The sequence below is a fragment of the Echinops telfairi genome, unplaced genomic scaffold, assembly GCF_000313985.2.
Source record: "Echinops telfairi isolate 266 unplaced genomic scaffold, ASM31398v2 ScPeMD7_7468;HRSCAF=8506_0, whole genome shotgun sequence".
In the NCBI taxonomy this organism is placed as follows: domain Eukaryota; kingdom Metazoa; phylum Chordata; class Mammalia; order Afrosoricida; family Tenrecidae; genus Echinops; species Echinops telfairi.
In genome coordinates, this window is record NW_022111369.1 from 29,334,592 (window position 1) to 29,357,791 (window position 23,200).

The 23,200-nt window shown below is 42.8% G+C and overlaps 1 protein-coding gene across 4 annotated transcripts in view; it reads left to right on the forward strand.

Moving 5' to 3' along the window:
- Nucleotides 1-23,200, forward strand: part of FAM13A (family with sequence similarity 13 member A) — a 302,687-nt gene that overhangs the window by 196,354 nt on the left and 83,133 nt on the right. For 3 of the 4 annotated variants that reach the window (XM_045284117.1, XM_045284114.1, XM_045284115.1), the window contains one exon: nt 18,459-18,500. The exons of the other annotated variant lie outside the window; for it this stretch is intronic. In XM_045284117.1, coding sequence (XP_045140052.1) covers nt 18,459-18,500 — 42 coding nt within the window. The remainder of the gene's footprint in view (nt 1-18,458; nt 18,501-23,200) is intronic. 4 annotated transcript variants of the gene reach the window in all.

The window sequence follows — 23,200 nt, forward strand, 5'->3', positions numbered from 1 at the left end:
CATGTTAGCTTCCTGTCCCCACCCCATCCTAGCCTGGACCACTGACAAGCCTAGATATGAATCTCAGCCCTGCCTGCCTCTGTGGCCTTAACCTCAGATATCGCCTTGCTTATCTGAAAATTATGGGTTACAATCCAAGGGGGCTTCAAAGTTCATGGAAAAATTCCCTTCTCTTCTAATGCCCTTTCCTCTGGGCATGCTGAAGCCCCTTCCGACCCGCCTCCGAGTATGTCTTTGAGGAACAGGCGGCATAAGGTGGATGAAATCCCTGCCACAAAACCTGGTGATTTCATAGTGAGCTCCCAATAAATATTAGGTGTATATTTCTTTCTCATAATAATTATCCAATGTCAGGCCTCTGTTTCTTTGCCAGGCTAACAGCCGGTGTATCCCCAGCTCTTATAAGTAGTGCGCACTCAAAAAGTGTTTGCTGAATGACCACGTGGGTATGTGTTTAGATGCTCCAAGTTCTGGTCCTAGGTGTGCACGACGCCCTGCAACACTCCGCAGCGGTTCCCCACCTCAAATCCAAGGACACTCACTGCCCTCAAGTCTAAGCCAACTCATAGCGACCCAATAGGACCGGGAGAACTGCCTCTGTGGGTTTCTGGGACTGTCACTCTATGGGAGCCGAAAGTCCCGTTCGTCTCCTCAAGAGCAACTGGGGGTTTCAAGCTGCTGGCCTAGCAGCTAGCGCCCAACCTGAAACCACTGTGCCCTGGGGGCTCTACCACCTTGAATACCCCGGTGTAAAAGGACGACCTGTCGCCAATGAGCTTGTGACGCATCTTTCTTTGCACAGTTTTGTAGCAGAAGGGAGTTGTGTTGGTGGGAGGGGAACAGGATGATTTGCCTTGCTTTCTGCAGGTCCTGCAGCCCTCTAGAATTCCACATTCAGAGTTGATAGTTTGGGAAATCATATATCTATTGAAGAAAACCTGTTCTGGTAACTCATTAATAATGTTGTGGAGAAAGGAATTATGGGAAAGGGTAGCAAAAATCATTTCTAATCTCCTTCCCTTCTCCAGGTATCCCTGCATTCTTTTAACTTTGTTCAAGGACTAAGAAGTAGAAACCGTGTTAAGTTGCTCACTAACGTGTTGAGAATATTTTCTCATTAGTTCGTGTCAGCCTTAACAAAAGCACGAGTACCTCGTTTTATATTTCAATGACTAACTCATTAAAAGAGTCCTTATATATCTGTAGCAATAAACTAACTTTCGTGAACACAAATCGCACAGACAGATGGAAGCTCCCAGCTACCTTGGAAAGAGTTTTGTGACTAAAGCAAACATATCTTTCAGCTCTAAACAGCGTTGGGTTTGCAGTGAGATGAGGTCATTTCCTTCCCCGCTCTCAAGGCAGAACAAACAGACGGAGCGTGTGGCCAGGCTGTGCCCACACCAACATGTCCTCCCTGGGTTTCCCGTACACCGCAGAGAGCACAGTGCTTGCGTCACCAGCAGAATAGCAAGCTCTCACCCTCCTTGTACCCGGGGAGAAAAGTGACGTTGGGGGAGAACTCCTGGTACTTGTGTAATTCCATTACATTTTTGAATAGAAGGGAATGAGATATTTGAACACACATAACTAGTACACAGGTATCTGAGAATGCTTCTAAACTGGCAAAATTAATTTTTTTCCCTTATGAAAACATTTTCTTGACTTTTCATAATAGGGAATCTCATACAAGAGCTGTCCTCTCATCATTGGCTGATTCCATTCAGCCTGAGGTGTACTCGGGTTCATCTGTGCCTATGAGGGATTTCACAGGCTCCGAGCTATTCTTCACTGTTGCATGGTGTTCCATTGTGTGAATGTATGTACCACATTTGATGTATCCATTCTTCCACTGCTGGGCTCTTAGGCTGTTTCCATCTTTTTGCTATTGTGAACCGTGCTGCAATGAACAGGGTTGTGCATTTATCTATTTGTCTAGGCTCTTATTTCTCTTATAAATGACAACAGTGCATATTTTAAAAATATTTCATCAACCAAGGGCAGTAATATTCAGCAAATATACTAATAATGCTGATTCTATTTAGCAGCTGAATAAAATACTGAGTACCTGCATTGTTCTAGAAGAGCCCTGGTAGCATAGTGGACACATGTTCTGCTGCAATCTGCAAGGTCAGCAGTTCGATACCACCAGCAGCTCCGTGGGAGAAAGATGAGGCTTTCTACTCCTGTAAAGAGTTACAGTCTCTGAAACTCACAAGAGCAGTTCTACCCAGTCCTATATGGTCTCTATAAGTCAGCATTAATTCGATGGCAGTGAGAGAGTTTGGGAGCAGTATTCTAGGAACCCTACTGGGGCTGTTGGGTAAGCACTGGATTATTAACCACAAGGTCAGTGGTTCAAACCCACAAGCAACTCTGCAAAAGAAAGATGATGGTCTCTGATCCTGTAATGATTTGGAATCGACTCAATGGCCGTGAGTTTGGTTTCTGATTATACTGTGCTGGGCAATGTACAAGGTACTCATGGTCCATAGATATACACAGAGTTCAGAAATGAAGCAAGAGTCTGAACTCGTGCGCTTCAGTGCCAAGTGCTGAGCACTCACTTACAGCCATGAATATAGTGTCTTAGAACTTGGAGGGAAAAGCAGGGTGTTGGAGAAGGTTTCCCAGATCAGATGACACTGACCAGAACTTTCCCCAAATTTATCTTTAAGTCAAATTTGTAGGCAAGTAGGAACAGGTACAAATTATTCCTATTTATTTTTAGTCAGTTAGTGTTCTGTCATATTTGTCTTAATGTGGAGAGTACTTTTGTTTCTATGTATATAAAACACAACTGTTTTAATGTTCTAAAATGCTTTAAATATAGTAATGCAGTATATAATAACAACCATAGCAACACAGCAAACATTTTTAAAAGACTGTTCTATCGGTGTCATTGTGTACGTCTAAACACCGGGTGGTGTTTCCTTCCGCTGTGCATAGGGTCGCTATGAGTTGGAACCAACTGGACCATCCCTACTAATGATACTGTAGGAAACCCGGTAAACATTAGATTGCTAACCACAGGGTCACCTTACACTAACCTCCCCAGCACCACGTGGGATGTGGGATGAAGAGGAAGCTGCCTGCTTCCGTAAAATGCCATAGACGCATTGCTGTTAGGTGCCATCGAGTCAGCTCTGACACGGCGACCCTGTGTGCAGCAGAGGGAACATTGCCTGCTCCTGCGCCGTGCTCACAGGTGTTGCAGACTCAGTGCATTGAGTCAAGGGCATTCCTCTTTTCACGGCCTCTCACGTCCCAAAGAGAATTCCCTTCTCCAGGGACTAGTCTTTCCTGATAACATGTCTAAAGTATGTGAGACGCGCTCTCACCGTCCTTGCCGCCAAGGAGCATGTTGGCTGTATTTCCAAGTCAGAGGTGCTTGCTCTTTTGTCAGTCTGCCCATGGTACGTTCAATCTTATTCTCCAGCACCACGATTCGAACCCATTTCTTCATCTTGGGTTTTCCTTATCCACTGTCCGATATAAGCGATTTAAAATATGGTGAATTGGGTCCGTTGTACTTGAGCCCTCAAAGTAACCTCTTTGCATTTCAACTCTTTAAAGAGGTGTGGGTAGCAGATTTACCCAATGGAACGTGTCCTTTGTTCTCTTCACTGCTGCTTCTGTAACCATTGACAACATCAACCTTTTCTCCACTTATCGTGATGTTACCTATCTCTCCAATTGTCAGAATTCCGGTCTTCTTTACATTGAGCCTATGCCAGTGCTTTGTTTTTTGAATTTTTACATTAAACTGTATTCCATACTGAAGGCTGCAATCCTTGATCTTCATCAGCAAGTGCTCCAAGTCCTCCTCGCTTTCCGCACCAAGCTTGTGTCGTCTGCACACCACAGGCTGTTAATAAGTCTTCCTGCAGTCCTGCAGCCACACTCTTCTTCATGCAATCCCGCTTCTCTCAGGATTTGCTCAGCACACAGATTGAGTAAGGATGGTGAAGGATGCAGCCCTCGTGCTCACCTTTCCTGACTTTAAACCACTCAGAATCTCCTTGTTCTGTTCTTATAGCTACCCCTTTATCCATGGACAGGTTCCACATGAGCACAAGCAAGTGTCCTGGAATTCCCATTCTTCTCCAGGCTGTCTGTAGTTTGTTGTGAGCCACACAGTTGAATGTCAATGAAACATAAGTAAACACCGTTCTGGTATTCTCTATTTTCAGCCAAAATTCATCTGATATCAGCAGTGATAGCCCTTGTTCCATATCCTCTTCTAGATGTGGCCTGAACCTCTGGGGGCTTCCTGTCAATTTACTGTCACAACCATTGTTGGATAATCTTCAGCAAAATTTTACTTTCTGGTAATGTCAATAATTTGTGCATTCTGTAGGATCACATTCTTGGAATGGGCACAAATACGGATCTCTTCCAGGCAGTTGGTCAAATAGCTGTTTTCCAAATTTCCTGACATAGACAAGTGAGTGCTTTCGGTGCTTCATTAGCTTGTTGAAGCATTTCAATCGCTATTTCATTAGTTCCTAGAGCCTTGTTTTTGGCTAATGCTTTCAGTTCAGCTTAAACTTCTTCCTCCAGTACCATTGATTCTTGCTCATATGCTGCCTATTAACATGCTTGAATGTGGACTCGTTCCTTTTGGTACAGTGACTCTGTATTCTTTCTGGCTTCTTTTGATTCTTCTTGTATCACTCTATTTAGCCCATAGAATCTTTCAATATTACAACTCAAGACTTGAATTTTTCTATCATTCTTTCAGCTTAAAGTATGCTGAGATTGTTCTTCCTTTTTGGTTTTCTCACTGTAAGCCTTGGCACATTTCTTTTAACATTTTACTTTGTTTTCTTGTGCTGCCATTTGATATTTTCTATTCTGATCGTGGACTTCATCACTTCCTCATTTCTTCCATTTGCCTTAGCTACTCCAGGATTAAGAGCAAGTTTCAGAGTTTCTTCTGACATCCATGTTGATCTTTTCTTTCTTTCCTGTCTCTTTAATGACCTTTTGCTGTCTTCCTGAATGACAGTCTTGATGTCCTCCCACAGCTCATCAGGTCTTCTGTCACTAGTGTTCAAATGACATCAGAGCTGTCCTTGAGATGTTCTTGAAATTTAGGTCAAATATACTCAAGGTCATATTTCGGCTTCAGAGGACTTGTTTTGATTTTCTTCAACTTCATCCTGAACTTACATCTGAACAATTGATGGTGTGTTCCACAGTTGGCTCCTGGCTGGGTATTATTTGCATTATTGAACTTCTCTGTTGTCTCTTCCAACAGATGTAGTCCATTGGATTTTGGTGTATTCCACCTGGAGAAACTCACGTGGATGGTCACTTTTTGTGTTGTTGTAAAAGGTATTTGTGATGAGGACTGGCAAAATTCTATCATGTGATCTCCAGCTTCCTTTCTACCAACAAGACCCTATTTTCCAACTACCATGCCTTCCTCTTTGTTTCCAACTTTTTCATTCCAATCACCAATAATTATCAATGCATTTTGGTTGCATGTTTGATCAATTTTAGACAGAAACACTGTTAGAGTTCATCACTAGTTTTGATGGTTGGCGGTAATATTGAATAATAGTTGTATTGATTGAAATGTAGTTGTAGTGATTGGATGAAGATAGATACTATCCTATCACAGACATTGTTGTACTTCAATATAGATCTTGAAATGTCCTTTTTTATGATAAGTGCAATACCATCCTCTCCATTGTATTATTCCCAGCATAGAAAACTGTATGATTTTTTAACTCAAAATGGCCAATATCAGTCCATTTTAGTTGACTAACACCAAGAATTTGAGGAAGGCTTATTAACAAGCTGCCATGTGTAGAAGACACAGCACAGCTTGCTGAAAGTGAGAAGGACCTGAAGCAGCGATGAAGATCAAGGACTGCAGCCTTCAGTATGGATAACAGCTTAATGTAAAGAAGACCCAAGTCCTCACCATTAGACAACTAGGCAGCATCATGATAAATGGAGAAAAGATTGAAGTTGTCTTGCATAAATCCACAACCAGTGCTCATGAAAGAATCAGTCAGGAGATCAAAAGACATATTGCATTGGGTTACACTACTTGACAAGACCTCTTTAGAGTATTGAAAAGCAACAAGGTTACTTTCAGGACTAAGGTGTGCCTGACCCAAGCCATGGTGTTTTCCATTGCCTCATATGCCTGTGAAAGTTGTACATTAAATAAGGAAGACTAAGGAAAAATTGATGCACTTGAATTATAATGCTGGAGAAGAATATTGAAAGTACTACGGAATGAACGCTAAAGGACAAACTAATATGTCCTGGAGGAAGTGCAGCCCAGGAGTGCTCTTTAGAGGCAAGAATGGTGAGAGTTTATCTTACATACTTTGGACATGTCAGGAGAGGCCAGTCCTGGGGAAGATCAGGTTTGGTAGGAAGGGGGGAGGGTGTCAGTGAAAAAGAGGCAGGTCCTCAAGGAGACCGGACTGATGGTGGCTCCACAATGGGCTGAAGCAGAGGAACAATTGTGAGGATGGTGCAGACCTGGGAAGTGTTTCATTCTATTGTACATAAGGGTGCTATGGGTCAAAACTGAATCAATGGTGCATACCAACAACAATGCCTAGAATGCCAGTCTTGATGCATTCCATTAATGTTTGACAGCTTCTAAGTTCCTCAGATTCACAAGCTCTAATCATTAATGTTTCCAGCGACTTCTCTTTTGAGTCACGCTGCATCGGCAAATGAAGGTCCCAAAGGCGTTACTCCATCTGTGTCATCATGGCCAGCTCCACTTGTAGAAGGCAGCTCTTCCTCCGTCGTATTTTGAGTGCCTCCCAACCTGAGTGGTTCATTTTCTGGCCCTCTCTCTGACGATGTTCTGTTTCTGTTCATGAGCTTTTCAGAACCTGAAATGTTCCCAGGCTGTCCATAGGGTTTTACTAACGAATTCTTCAGAAATGGACAGCCGATTCTTTCTTCATGTCTGTGTTATTCTGGAAGCTCTGCTGAAGCCTGTTCACTTTTGGCGACCCTCCTGGTATATGAAAGACCAGTGGCACTGCCTTCAGCATCACAGTCACATACAAGCCAACATAGTCTGACCAACTAACAGACAAGTGGTGCTTGTGTGTTAGAGGCCTTAGAAACTACATAGGCTTGTGATGAGTCAAAAGCAACTCAGTGTCAGGAAGTTTACAGTTGTGGGGGCGAGAGGGGGGATTAAAGAAAAATTTCGTAAAACCATTTAATAGAAACAGTTTAGATAGAAAAAAAGCAGAAAGGATCACGATTAAGGTTAAGATTTACATATCTTATTGATGTCTACTGGAAGGGGGATTCAAGAGAATACATTATGATAGCATTAATAGTTAGATCACCCGGGAGAAGGTGATGGAGAACTGGCTACAGTTGAAGATGATGGATGAGCTTTGTGATGAATGAGCAAGGTCAAGGTTTGAGTTTTGCTTGGGGGCGGTGGGCAGCAGAGCTTTCACCACTGGAGTTCATTTCTTGAAGTAGGCAGCAAGCGAAGTTTGTACAAAGCCTCTCCTTTTCGCATTCGAAATGCCCTGGTAGCAGCTGAGGGCCTCAGTAATTGTCAGTAAACTTTGTCGAATCTGTTAGCCTCTTGCTTTTTGTGCTTTGCAGCCCCTGCTTCAGGGAGACAGGGATTGTGAGATAATGAGCATCAACTGTTCCAATTCTGGGATTCTTAGATCCCAGTCTTCTTCCTCAAATACTATTGTCTGCTGTTCTAGTTCCATATGGTCTTCATTGGTCAGTTCTTCAGCATTGGAGTCAGATAACTCTACATCGTTTTCACTGATGGCCAACTGCAGTTGATTACCAAGATCAACCACAGCTTGCCTGACTTTGGCGATGCTGCCAGCTGCATGGGGGTTACAATTTTTCCCACTCTTTCATATTTGCTTCACTTGATCCCAAGAATCAGCAATATCTTTGATGACATTACAGATGTTACAATTCCTCCAGAACTCCCTTAAGCTTATCACATGGTTCTGGCCTCCCTGACTGCTTACGTGAAAGTCTGTTTTAAGTAACAGATCTTCAAGGGGGCAATGACACCCTGATCCCTTGGCTGAAGTGGCGATGTGGTGTTTGGAGGGTGACAATACAACCTTTGCATCGGACGCTGCAGCGGAGGTCATCTAAGTGCTTGGGTATTGTGAGAGGAATTTTTTTGGCCCAACACTAATGTTCAATAGCAGAGGAGAGATGGTTCAAAAACCAATTTTAAAGATGGCACCTCTCACCCAAACCTTTGCATTTGCCTCCCAAAGAACAAGACTGCCTTGGTGAGGCAGCAAGGACTGTGGGATTTAGGGAGCAACACACAAGCAACAGCTTGAGCTTGAAATTTCTGGCTGGATTACTACTCACAAGCAAAACTATTAGCCGCCCCCTCAGTGGTGCCCCCTATGCCAGGGGTGGGAAACCTCTTTTTCTTCCAAAGGCCATTTGTTTGTTTATCACATAATTCTCAGGCCATACAAAATTATCCATTTAAAAATTAGTCTCCTCTGTTTGGTGAACTGTTTTCATTCACCACCACCACTACCACCACCCCACCCCCATGTAATGGCTGGAACTGATTCTCTTGGGGGAGGCCCGTGATGTTAGCTGGTGGGGGTGACTTTGTGGGTCTTGGAGGTCTACCACCTCTACCCCCATCACCACCAAAGGGGGTCACCACCCACAGGTTGAGTATGGCTACCCTCAAAGAAATGAGGCAGGAGAGGTTTTTGAGTTAGGAAGGCTTATCTAACGGGAGGACTAAAGAAGAATTGGAGCAGAGAAACAAGTAGATCCCCCTGATGCTGTGGAAATAGAATGCAAAGATCAGTTCCAAGGAAATTTAAATTTTCTTCTGGAATAAAATCAATACAAATTGGTGATTGACCAAACATTGAGGTAAATAATAAACGTCTCAGGAAAGCAATTGGCTCTCTAATACTAATGATGATGCAAAGAGTTAACGGGTTGGGCTACTATCCACAGGGTTCCCATCCCACAGGAGACCTCACCGAAGGAAGGGCAGGTAATCTACTTCCAAATATCAGCCATTGGAACCCCGTGAAGCCTACTTCTATTCTCATACTCATGGGGCCACCAAAAGCTGGCCTCGATTCTGTGTTTCCTGGAGTTGGAAACACATGGTAAAATGAATGCGATTCCCATGTCTCTAGCCCAGGCTTCTTTGGAAGCCTCCTGGCTGTGTCAGTTAGCAGGTACTTTATAGTTCACTTTAGGCATTCTAACTATGTGGCAAGACACAGAGAGATAGAGGGACCCCAAGCCTCCTTTTTAAGAGTGCTATGCTTCTTACCCTCCCATGTGCACATACCTTCAGCCCTCCATCCCCATTGGGTTCTTAGAGATGGTATGTTGTTAATCAGAAGGGCATTCAGCATTGGAACTAGATGGATGGTGAGGAGACCCCAAGTCTGACTTCTTCCACATCTTCCAGCTGCTGGAGGGAAAGGAAGAATTCAGCTCTGCATCAGCCCAGGGAGGATTCCCACAGAGGGCAGACTCCCCTCTACCTTCTAACCTTCTCGACCCCACCTGGGACCAAGCATCCCTCCCACCACACTCGACTTCTTTGCTGACCTCGGTCATCTGTTGAAATGTCCACATAGAACTCACATATTCAGCATGACAGGAGCTTATTAGGGATGTTAACAGATGACAACGAGTCAGAAACAGAAACTAGAAAGGGTACTGTTTTGTTTGGGTTTTGGTCCACAGTGCTTTTCAACCATGCCAGCATACACATCTCTCTCTCTCTGGTTCTTAGGCACATAGACGCTTAGCCTCGACCCTGCTTGGGCAAGTGTTCTGTGGCTATTTCAGCTCTGATAAATGCCCAAATGTGCACTCTATTCTCCAAGCAGTCATCCTGCCCCTTGATAAGGTAGAGTGAAGTGATAAAGACTGCCACAGCCAGAAGGTATGGAGGAGTCATGAAGGAAGGACAGGGACTCCCTCTTGCCCTGTTGCTCTGTTTCTTTCTGGGTTCCATCCTTTGGTACTACCAGCTAATGTATATGTTTAGAAGATTTGGGGCTATTCTACCAACTCCCTCACAGCCTTCCAAAAGTATGCTCTCTTCATGCCCAATGCTGGGCAGATATGAACCTGCTTCTTCTTTCAGCGTTTCTCTGTCCCCGGATGCAGCAAAGCTCAGAGTTAGGTAAGGCAGCAGGACCATGTAAGAAAATGTCTCTGTGTGCTAGGGGAGCCAAGACTCTCATTGAGTGTGGGTTAGACATCAGGCAAGGGGGATGTTTTTAGCCAAGTGTTTTAGAACAGCCTCTTTCAACTGTCAGTGTGGCCAATATTTTATATAACCGAATGAAAATCCCTAAGTAAGAATCATTCTGTGAGATTGCTGCTCATGTTATATACTCTCATAGTGTCAAATATGTTCCAAGTGTGAATTATGCTCAACATTTTAACAAATATTGTATCTAGCTTGTATATTGAGGTCAATATATGGTGTTATATCTGGATTGTTTATTGAGGATATAGGTGAGTTGAATGAATGGCTAAATGGGCTTCTGAGTAAATGCCTAGAAACCATGGTCCCATGTTTTAGTTTTTGTATTCTTATAAAATAGGAATCATTTAGAGTACAACTTTTTATAAGACAGGGGCATTTTTATTAGGCAAAATTTTTATTCATGAATTACAATATAAATGCATTTCCGATTTTATATTTCCATTCGCTGTTCAGAAATAGTAGAAACACTTTCCATACCTTGTTGAAAAGGTGCATTTAAATTTTTTGGAAATCTTTTCATTTGTCTGAACCTTTTCCTGACTTGGATAGCCCCCAAAATAATAACTCTTCGTGCTGGAGCATTGGTTAAATGCTCAGTTGCTAACGGAATGGTTGGAGGTTTAAGGCCACCCAGCAGCTCTGCTGGACAGACACTGGCCAATCGCCTTCCAATAAGATCACTGTCATCAAGTTGATTCCAACTCAAAGCAACTCTATAGGGCAGAATAGGACTGCCCCTGTACATTTCCGAGACTGTCACTCTTTTAGGAATAAGACGCCTCGTCTTTTTTCCAAGGATTGGCTAGTAGATTCAAACCACTGACCCTGTGATGGGCAACTCGGTGCATATCCCATTATGCCAAGATAATAGCCAAGTAAATCCTATGAGGCAGTTTTAGTCTATCACATGGGGTTACAATGAGTCGGAATGAACTCGGGCTCTCACCAACAGGAATCTGTATGAATACTTATGAATCTTATGAATACTATGGACTTATGAATCTTATGTATACTTATGAATACATGTAAGTCTTATGAATACTATGGACTTCCAAAAGAACAAACAGATCTGCCTGGGAAGAAGTACACTCCTCAGAAGCAAGGATGGCAAGACTTGGTCTCATGTCCTTTGGACAAGTGATGAGGAAAGACAAGTCAGTCCTTGAAGAAGGACCTGGTGCTTAGTAAAGTAGAGGGCCCTCAAGGAGGACGCATGGACACAGTAGCTGTAACAATGGGCTCAGGCTGAAGAATAGTCCATGATGAGGATGGTGCTGGACCGGGTAGTGTTTCCTTCCTTTGTGCGTAGGTTCGCTGAGTCAGCACTTCCTCGACAGCCCCTCAACTACAGCATAGAGACCAACCTTCCACTCCCAGAACCACTGTTTGCACTTAGTAGCCATTGGCCAGAAGATTCTGTTTGCACTGATTTTGGCTGGCTGGTTTGTATATTGGTGTGCTTGCATTCTTCATCACAAAATACAAATACCACAACTGTAAACAAAGCTCTTGAGTCTCACAGTAGAGAGTCATGGAGAAACTACAAAATTAGCGCACACTCACACTAAAAAATTACAGCTACAACGTTTACTTAGCTAAGACCCGATTAAAATTTTGTGTTTGTTTTCCAAAAGAAGTGGGGAGCTTTTGTTTTTTCAATGTGACAGAGTGGGGCCAGCCCAAACCTGGCTTGGAGAACCCGCATTGCCATGTTCCTCCGGCGGTGGACTACAGCTTCGTTAGTGACTGAGAGGTTGAAGGTGCTCCGATGCGCACACTAGGTATTTTGCTGAGAAAGGAAGGGAAAATGGGCTACATTCACTTACCGCATCACTCCCCAAGCAAACGTGTCAGCTGCCGGCCTCCCCTCGTACACTCTGTAGCAGCATGAGTTCCAGAAGAAATGTTTATTGAATACTTTTCATTTTCTCCTCTCATTTATCTGTTTTTCTCTTTCTTGTAAAATAAGTTCCTACCAATGAATGGGACCTAATCCTTAGCATGTACTTGTTTTTCTATACTTTTCAGGGGTCCAGGAGAACTAAGTACTATTTCTTCTCGTGCAGATCCCTTGAAAAGGTATTTAAAGTGTGTGGCTAAGTGTGCAAATTATGTTAATTTGGGAGGGAGACAGACACTATAACCAATTAGAAAGTTGAATTCATTGGCCCATTTATCAGGACTTTTGAGAAGGGAATTGAATGCATGTTGGTTGGGATCCAGGAACTGGAGGTCCATTCTAAAGAGCTCACTTCTAAAGGCCTTGCGATAGAATTTGGTTGCTTTTCACGCTTTTAATTCACTTGCAGTATAATTAAATTGGAAAGCCTTGCATTCTGTGCTTCAGTTCAGAAAAGCATTGCAGTCCATGAGAAATATAAATCTAAGGTAATTTGTCCGTGTGCCCTTACTGGTGTTGAGCCATATGAAAAATCAGCAAGATTGGATCCTCCGAAAAAGAGTAAACCAGCCCTGGTGTCTATGTATTGGCCTTCTCAGACCTCTCTTCTTGGAGCTGGGCGGTTTTGAAGTCTGTTTGACAAATGTGCTTCTCCAAGGCAGTTGTTTGGAGAGAATTTAACCCCCCTTGACTAAGACCTGATCGCCTGACCTAAGGGAGCTGACTGCCCAACCTCTGAAGGTAAAACTGAATCTAAAAAGACAGACACACAACAACCAGAAAACAAAAACAATGTTAAAGGGCTGCTGCTTCAGTACAGGTATTATCAGTCAGCAGATAGAAGATCATTAAAATTGAAGTTGAGAATAGTAACCGAGGAGGAAAAGTTCAGGTTGTTTGGGTTGCCATTGGCTCCATTTTTATGACACAAGTGCTCTCACTTTTATAAATTAAAAATAAACCTAAATGTTTTGCTGATTTGGGATTTAGACATTGAGTGTCATTGGACATGTTTGAGACAGACACAAAATCAGGAGCAAGCGAGAAGCGCCTCTATAAACGGAAAGTTGGGGGCCTGCAGGAAGTACCAATGAATGATGTCAGTGGTTCATGCATTCACTCAAAGAAAAGACTGGAAGTTCAAGTCTAGCCTGAGGTACCTTGAAAGAAACACCTGGAAATCTAACTCCTTTTGAAAATCAGTCATGAAAGACGATGCAGGTAGCACAGTTCTACTCCGCCACACAAGGGGTTACAAAGAGCATCAACTGGATGGTAACTGGGGGAAATAAGTGGATATGGTGTCAACATTTTAGAATGTCTGACATTCTAATGTATACATTTTGTGGGAACATTTCTTAATTCCATTTTGAAAAACTGCCTTGGACTATCTTTCCTAAAAAGTCAGTTTAAAACCATGCACCTTAGCTGTTGTGGAATTTACAACTTTGTCAAAATTGCATTATGAAAATCCCAGACAAAGGTCCTATTACATTTGCTAATTAATTAACTGCCATCTTTAATTTATTTACCCTGATTACTATTCTAGGGTGCTATGCATGGATTGCTCCCCTATTGCTCCTGATTAGCAACTCTTAATGTTGAATCTGTCTGATTTTGTTTATTTAAATTGTGGAGCTTAGAATATTTAATACTAGTCAAAAGTCAGGGACATTGGCAAATTAAGAATCTCTGCGTTTTCCCCTCATTGACAAATGTATTTTGTATAAATACAGCCTAAAAAAATGTCTGTTCATGATTCAAACCTTGTGCTTCTATCAAGAGACTTTCTTGACTACTGCCAGTGCACGTTAATAAATGAGTCAACATTAAAGGTGCTATCAAGCAGAATGCATTAGGAATGGACTTTGACTGAGGTAGGTGTCCAGTTGCTCTGATCACAAGGCTGGCATGGAGCATATGAAAGTCCACAGGTCTTGTTGAAGACCGTTGAGGGCTGAGTGGCCATCTCATTAATTATTCTTCACTGGCATATTTACTCCACGCTATTTTGATAGCTTTCAATTAAAGGGAAGAAACAAGCAACAACAATAGATTGCCCATACAAAACAATATGAGCAGTGGTGGTGCGTGGATTAAGTAGGGGGGGCTCTAACCTAAAGGTGAGCAGTTCAAACTCACCAGCTGCTCCAGGAGAATGATGGAGCAGTATGCTTCTGTAAAGCTTCAGAGTTCAGGAAACCGTCGGGAGCAATTCTACTCTACACTGTGTCACTGGTGTTGATTTTATTAGGGGCCATATAGTTGGTTCTGACCCATAGTGACATTATGTGCAACAGAACCAACCACAGCCAGTCCCGGCCATCCTCACAGCTGTTCCTCTGTCGGGGCCCATTGTTGCAGCCCCTGCGTCAGTTCATCGCCTCGAGAGCCTCCTTCGTCTTGCTCTCCCTCGACGTTACCAGACAGGATGTCCTTCTCCAGGGACTGGCCTCTCCTGACATGTCCAAAGAATGTAATAAAAGAAGTTTCACATCCTTGCCTCAAAGGAGCATTTGGCGGTGCATCTTCCAAGACCGCTGGGCTTGTCCCTTTGGCAGTCCATAGAACTTTCAATATTCCATATTCTTCTACTCTGTACTGTAGGGTCATATATGGCAGAGTCTACTGACACACGGTTTCCAAAACTGTTATTCTTGATGGAAGCAGACCAATCCACAGCACCCCTTGGCCCCTTGGTTTATATACTAATTTGAACATTACTAGCTAGGTATGTGTGCCGGATAAATTATGTATACACACTGGGGGGAAAAAAAACAGAATTGGTGGGGCCGGGGAGAGAAAGCACCTTGCGGGGGTTTGTAAGGTCTAAAGGAGATACTTCATGTAGAGTACTGGGTACTAAGTTTGCCTATTGTGAAGTAAATATAGGAGGGTGGAAGGAAGGAAGGATGAATATTTCTCGCTGTTCTACTCAGAAAGGTATGGGATAGGGAGGGGAAGCATTAGCCAAGCCCAATGTGATAGAACATTGTGCCCTGGAACTGTCACCCGAAAGTGTGTCTAAATCCTAAGAAAATTAACTCTATTGCTAATTGAATGACCTTAAGCCTTCTCTATTCAGTGTTCTAATTTAACAAGTTAATTCTATGTTAATGTTGAATCTCTGTTCTGGGCAAAGAAAAGATTTAGTACATTGCTTACTTTACAGCGCATGGAGGCAATTTTCCCAGTGTTGTTGTTCTTGTCGGTAGATTCCATAAGTCAGCTCTGACTCAGGGCAGGCCTCATGCATTAACCGAGCGAAACATGCCCCCGTTCTGTCCCCTTCTCAACATCACGACTACACTGGAGTCCATTGTTGTCATCAGGTACCCATTCCTTTTTCTCGGTGACCCTGCACGACCCATGACATCTTTGTTAGGGGCTGGTCCCTCCTGATGCCATGGCCAAAGAAATGGAGGCCCACTCTGTCTCCCTCACTTCAGAGGGGCACCCTCCAGGACACGTGTGCTGGCTGGGGCAGGCTGCAGGAGATGCAGCACTCTGTGGCAGTACCTCAACTCAAGTGTGTCCCTTCTTCTTGGTCTTTTCCCCGATTTTCAGTCGCAACTTTTGGGGCATAGTGGTCATCATCCTCTTTTGGTACTGACTCCTTCATTAGGAAAACACTCAAGTACACATTTTTACAATCCATTTTGTTATGTGTTTTCTCAGAATATTTTGAAACCAAGTGAGCAAACAACTTGTAGCAGGTTGGCTTAAAATTGTCACCACCTGTGAAAGAGCTGCTCCAGGTGGTGCCTTCCCAGGAGCCCAGGACAAGCCCCAGGTGTTGTCCCCTCTAACTCTCCAAACTCATGCACTTTGCCCTCAGCTCATCCACTTTAGAGTTTTGAAAAGCAAATCCATTATTTACTCTCACATGGGTAGAAATATGACATTAAATTTTTTAGCAACATGGGCATTAGAAACCAAATTCCTGAGACAATAGAAAATTGTGTTGTTGAAAAGTGGGTGAAGGGAGACGTCGGACAGGGCAAGATATGACAAAATACCCATTTATAAATTATCAAGGGCTTATGAGGGAGGGGGGAGCGGGGAGGGGGGGGAAATGAGGACCTAATGCTGGGGGCTTAAGTGGAGAGCAAATGTTTTGAGAATGATGAGGGCAATGAATGTACAAATGCGCTTTACACAACTGATGTGTGTATGGATTGTGATAAGAGTTGTATGAGCCCTTAATAAAATGATTTTTTTTAAAAAGAAAGAAAATTGTGTTGCATGTGCTGTAAGGTTACTGAGTTGTAATGATTCAATGGTAAGGGGTTTAGTTTGGGTGTGTTATACAATGGAAAACCTTTCTAATGCCTGGTTTTCTTTGAATTTTCTGTTTGTCTTCGTTTTGATTTTTTTGGTAACACTATTTAATTGATTGGCAATGTAGGTTAACCTATTAAAGTAAACTTTTTCATCAATAATCGAGACTATAGCATAAGCAATATATACCCATATATGAGGGGGTACCCCCCAAAAAAAATGATGCTCATTTGTTTTGTTTTTTGATGTGAGGAGGATAGTGCATTTGGAGATTGTTCCACCAGGTCAGACTGTGAATTAGGCTTTCTATTTAGAGGTTCTGAAAAGATCCCGTAACAGTGTGTGACAAAAAAGGCCTGATTTGTGGCAGACAAGGGACTGGTTTTGCAACCACGACAGTGCACTTGTTCATTGCAGCCATCTCAGTGCACCAGTTTTGGGCAAAGAAAACAACAACATGCCTCTCTTTCCCCACGCACCTTACTCACCTGACCTCATTCCATGCGACTTCTTTTTGTTTTTTTGAACAAAGACGGACATGAAAGGACAGTGATTTGACAAAGTAGAAGAGGTGAAGAAAAAAAACAATGGAGGTGCTGTCAGCCATCCACACAGATGAGTCTGAAAAATGTTTCCAAGAATGCAATTGCAGATTTGACAAATGTATCTAAGTGTAATGGAGAGTATTTTGAAGGTGATAAGGTTGTTTTGTTTTAAAAAATGTGTATATATAGCTTAGACAAAAATTCCAGGTTTTTTGGGTACCCCCTCATAATACACACACACACATAAGAAAGAAAAAGCTGAAATTAAATAGATGCTTCCCCAAATGGTGGAAAAAGAGTACTTCAGGTGGTATACAAAGTCCTCTAGGTTGTGGAGACTCAAGAATATGGCACAGTGGTGTGATGTGTTGGGCTTTGGGCTACTAACCAACAGATCAGCAGTTCGAACCCACCAGCTGTACTGTTGGAGCAAGAGGAAGTTTCCACTCTTATAAAGATTTATATCCTCAGAAACCCACAGAGACCTGCCGTAAGGTCGCTATGAGTCAAAATAAACTCGACGGCAGTAAGTTTTTGAGTTTCTGTTTAATTTATCTAGTAGTTTTACATTGCTATTTCATCTGCTCAATCATGCATACAGTCAATATAGATAGTACTTTATAAGTCACATGAGTATATTTGAGGGGAGTGGCTGTTTATAGGCACATTTTATAAGAGTGTATAATCAAATAAGTTCAAAGACCACTTCTGTAGAAATTAAGTAGCTGATAATAATTCTATACTTTGAGTTCATTTTTCAGGATAAAAAATATGTTACAGAAAAGGGGGATATTTTAGTATCTATTTTACATTTTTACATATTACATAACTCTATCTGATATTTCGTATTGCTGCTCTGTTGCTTGAGGAGCTGTTTTTATACTCTCCTCATTTCCTCCCTGCTATCCAGCCTGGCTAATAATTCATGGAGGCAGGCCTGCTTTGCCACCAGTCCGAATGGACGCAAAGGCAGTGGGTGTGGATCAGGGTTCAGAGTAACTACCCAAGACAGAGTGTTGGGTCTCCTTAAGTAGTTCTCACTTAACTGGGATACTTGTTGGCTGTTACTTCCTTTCATCATCATGTTAATGACTGCAATTCGTTTTATTGCGATAACTGAGTCGCAATCACCTAAGGCTCAATGTGCAAGAGACGCTGAGTTGGACTGGGCTTGCTGTCAGAGAAGGTCATATAAAGCTTTTTCTCAAAGTGAGATGACAGAGTTATTCTGCCGCGGGCCTCAGCTTGAAAGCACCTTCTCTCGCTGGTCTCCCTTGAAGACGGTAATTGGGCTTGAGGTGAGCACGGCCACTAGAGTGGGTGTTATCCCCTGACTCCTGGGGACGTGAGCTGTAAGGTGTCAGAGCAGCATTGGTGACAGGTAGAGAAAAGCTTTAGTAAAGTTTACCAGTTTTGTTAGTAACGGAAATGTACATTAATTTGAAATTCATTTTCCTTTTAGTTCACAGGACGATGAAAGACCTATGTCTCCTTTCTATTTGAGGTATTTATTTGATTTTTGTTGGTCCATTACAGGGCAATGGGGGAGGGGTAAGGATTCTTGGAGTTTTGTTTGTTTATTTGAATCTTTTCCGTAGGATATTTTATACTGTGGCTAGATTAAACTTACTAGAGCCTCGCAGCGTATTGTTCATGTTCTATTTCCCCTCTTTAGTTTAAAAAGGCTTCAAAAAATAACATCATTGAAAAGACTAAGAAGTAAGGGTTTGGGGGTTGCTTTTTAGAAGGGAGTTTAGAAAAATTATTCTTCACAAAGGTCAGGGTAGCCATTTGAAATTTCATTATCAATGATTAGGCTCCAGCCTAAACTAAGACCCTCTATACCCATGAGGGAAGGAGGGAGGCTACTCAGTCACTGAGGAAGGCTTGGGTTTGGTTAGATCATTTCTATTGGGTAATAAGACTATGGAACTAAATAGTTAGCAAGTTTGTAGAGTTGAATATTGTTTTTATCTAATACCTATAAAATTAAAGTGGCAGGTGTTAAAGCAGTGAAGTTTATAGAATTCAGATAGCTATTAGGTGAGATCATATTTCTCAATGTCTTACTTCTCCACTGACTTAAAGGTTATGCACTGGTATGGTTTTTCAAAGAATAATACATCTGATTTAGATGTAACCTGGCATTAAGTTTTTCTTATTGCATGTCTTTCCATAATACCTAACCACTTCAGAAGTGCAGACAATAAATTTCAAAATGATATAACCGTGTAAATTAAGGCAAACAATGCTGAGGTGTTTTGTATTAGCATTTCCCCAACTTTACAATCTACTACTTTAAAGCAAAGAAATGGCAGGGTATAAAATGTAGTACCTAATCTGTTTACTGAATTGTTGAATCTGCTTTGTTGCGATGGTCCAGAGTCAGCTGCAGACTTTATTTTCAAACACTAGTCCTTTGAAGGTGTCTCTTAGGACTTCAGACTTAAACAGGGAACTGCTTTGCAGTATGTTCTGCCCCTTAGTGACTTGACGCGCATTGAATAATTCTTGTGTGGCTAAAGAGGGAACATTTGAGGTTTCCATTTGAGACAACACTTTTGTTCATGTTATTCACCCTGGGTTTCAGCCAAGTGAATCAGCATATTCTGGTTCATAGACGACCTTAGCCATGCAATTACAGTGAACACATGAGGATGTTGTTGCTGAATACATAGTGACGCTGGCATCCATCATCTAAGTGCAAATAGTAGTATCAAACAAATTATTAGGTACGAGTGAAAAATAAGTTTGACCAGAGATGGGAGCACTGGATCATACCAACTAATGGGAACAATTCCTCTGTCTCTAATATTTTTATTGTTCTGGGTCCCTTTAGTCCAGTGGTTCTCAACTTTCCTAATGCTGCGACTCTTTAATACAGTTCCTCATGTTGTGGTGACCCCCCCAACCATAAAATTATTTTTGTTGCAACTTCATAACTACAATTGTGCTACTGTTATGAATCGGGTGACCCCTGTGAAAGGGTCAATTGACTCCCAAAGGCGTCGTGACCCACAGGTTGAGAACTGCTGCTTTAATCTGTTTTAGATAGTAATTAATTTTTATTCTGATGATTATCTGAAAAGCTGAGTGGAGAAGAATAAATGTATAGGTTTGTGTTTCAGTGTAGCAAGTTTTGTAATTACCTGCACTGTAAGACTTGATTAATTAATGTAATCTTTAAAAATAAATTCTGGGTTTGCAGATAGAAAGATGAGAGAAAAGTAATAACATATTTACTGAACTCTTACTAGAATGTATGACCGGTTCAATGTTAAAATCAGAAAACGAAGAGCGGTGGGTTGGGGGGCGGAGGAGAGAAGAAGTGTACATACTGTACTCTCTCACCTACTCACTGCCGTCTGGTCCATGTGGACTCGTAGCACCAACCCTAGAGGACAGGGTAGAAATGCCCTGTGAATTTTCCAGACTGTAACTGGTCATGGGAGTAGACAGAAAGCCTCATCTTTCTCCTGTGGAGCGACTGATGGTTTTGAACTGCTGGCTTTGCGATTAGAGTCCAATGGATAACCACTACACCATCAGGGCTCCTTACATACTGCACACACTAGCCAAATGTATAATAGAGTTCAAAATTTCAGAGAAAGCAGAAGTTGCGTGCAGACATTCTTCCCAGATAAGGAAAATTTAAATTCAGAGGAGATACCTCATATGAAGTAAAGAGTGGCTTTGAAAAATTGATTAGTAGTTTCCAAGTGGTCTGTTTCCTGAACAGGAATATTGAGTAATGAATTCTATATATTGTGCTCACGGCAATAGGGACTGGTCAAATTTTTCCCAGGAGGGGGAAGGAGACTGATCCAAAGATGATAGGTGCCAGAGCTGGACCCCGCCCCCCACTCCACCCCCAAGCAGCCAGGCAGAAGCAATGGAATCCAGAGTCGATGAGGATAGGATAACTGGTCAGTCTGGCTCTTGGTTCTGGAAGGTCCAGTATGAATAAAATGGCAAAGCACAGTGGCTGCAAGTCTAAGGGTGGAAAGATTGACAAGAAGATGTCAGAGCCAAGAGAGGCCTAGAGCAAAGCAGGGCTTCTAGGCTCACGGGAGAAATGGGAGATCCATGAAGAACTCAGGATAGGGAGACCGGAGCGGGATCCAGTATGGGAATGCAGGCATCAAACAAGATGAATTGCCGAGGGCAATCAGGCAGAGTCTGCACCTGGGGTCGTGGCTGGAGAGAGAGCAGTGGAGAGGCTGGTTTGCACCAGTGGGAGTCCCAGGACCTCGCCTTGCCAGAGAAAGAGTCTGGGGTGCAGGGAACCAGATAGAACATTCACTCCTCCTCTGGCTCCATTTTTCCACCTTGTAGCACGTCCGCTTCTGTCATTTGAGATTCACTTTGACCAGTCTTGGCTGCAGCACACATTGGTCTATTGTGCATTTCATTTGCCTTCAAGCCTTTCAGTACAGAGGTAGGGTTGTCATAAATAGACACACACTCCTAGATCCTCATTCTAGATTAAATAGCTTCTGTGTTCAGAACTCCGTCTTCTCTGATTTCAGTGCTTCTCCAACCTAAGCTAGCTCAGCACAGGGCCTTTCGTCTCTCTCTTGCAAAGGAAAGAAATAATGCCTACAAATCTACACCTGTTGCGTCCCACATGGCAAGTGTATTGCAGCTACTGTGGCAAACAGTAGGTGTCATTGTTCCCCAGATACTCCCTAGGGATTGCCGGGCCCCACCGGCATGACTGAGGACGTGAAAGGTAATGCCAGACCCTGAGCGAGGTGGCTGCAAATAAACATGAACCTGCAAGTTTAGGATGAAAAGGAGTTCTTGGCCAGGAAGTTCTCCGCCGGTCTCTTCCATGTTCTAGGCTAGAATCCAAAGAATTGGAACCCCTGCCTCAATTACTCGGATTAGCATCAAAGCAATTTGATGTTGCTGTTTTGTACTGCCTCCAGCCTCCTACTGTCCAAATTCTTTTGTCTGGCTTCCAGGCAGATAGACTCTTTGCTGTTTCTACCGCTTGTCGGAGTCTCTCATGTTTGAAACCTACATTTTGAGAGTTCTGTGGTTTGTTTCCCCTGAGACTGAGGTTCTTAATCTCCTCCATTTTCTTTTCTTTCAATCTCCACCTCCAATGTTTGCTTGTGTTGTTGTTGTTTATACCGCACCCACACGGGTGGGTTCCATCACCAGCGTCTCTCACCTGTCTTGTCCTGACCAGCAAACTTGGTTGCCCTTCTGACTGTGGAGACCTTGACTGATCAGATTTGGCACAGAAGCACGGAAGCAGATGGGGAGAGAGAGAGATGCTGAGGAATGTAGGGCAGGGCTTGAAAATAAGCAAAGACCTTCCCTTAGAGCCAGTAGAGAGCCTCCCTCATGCAAGTGCACTGAACTCTGACTTCTACCCTCCAAACTATGAGAAAGAGTTTGCCTATCAAGGTACCCAACTTGTGGATTATCTGTTATGGCAACACTAAAAACTGCTTTTTGTGAAAAGTTGTTTTTCATTTTAATGAAAATCCTAGTTAGAGGTCTCAGGGATTACCTACCTCTATGTGGAGCCAGCCTCGTTCATTCTAAACAAGTCCCTGGCCACCTTCCTTCCGTGCTTATGTCACACCCGTGTTCGCGCGACTATGCTGATGTCTGTCTCTTCTGGGTTCCACTCTTTGACCTTGAGGACTGGCCATTTCTATCCATTTCAGCCCTCGTTTTGATACAGTGCAATCTGATGCTGAATTACTGTTTTTGCAGATTTGGAATTGCTTAGGTGCTGGGCTGCTGTCGGGTAGGCCTTTCAACCCCCCAGATGTTCTGTGAGAGAAAGGTAAGGCTGTCGGATTCCTTAAAGATTCACACAGTCTCAAAGCCCTGCGGAGGGATCCCTTACAGATTCACAGTCTCAAAGCCCTGCGGAGGGATCCCTTAAAGATTCACTGTCTCACAGCCTTGCGGAGGGATCCCTTAGAGATTCACAGTCTCAAAGCCTTGCGGAGGAATCCCGTGAGTCAGAGTCCTCTCGGTGGCAGTGAGTCTGCTTGCTTTTGGTTTGATTACGGTCAGTTTAGGCATTTTATCCACGTCTTGATTTTCCTGAAAGACACATCAAACAAACATACTTCTTAAGTTAGCTGTTTGGCATACAAGCTCATTGTACATCATTTTGTGGATTTTTGATAGCTAAAACCTAGGAACCATCCATTTTTTAAAATTAAATAATCATTT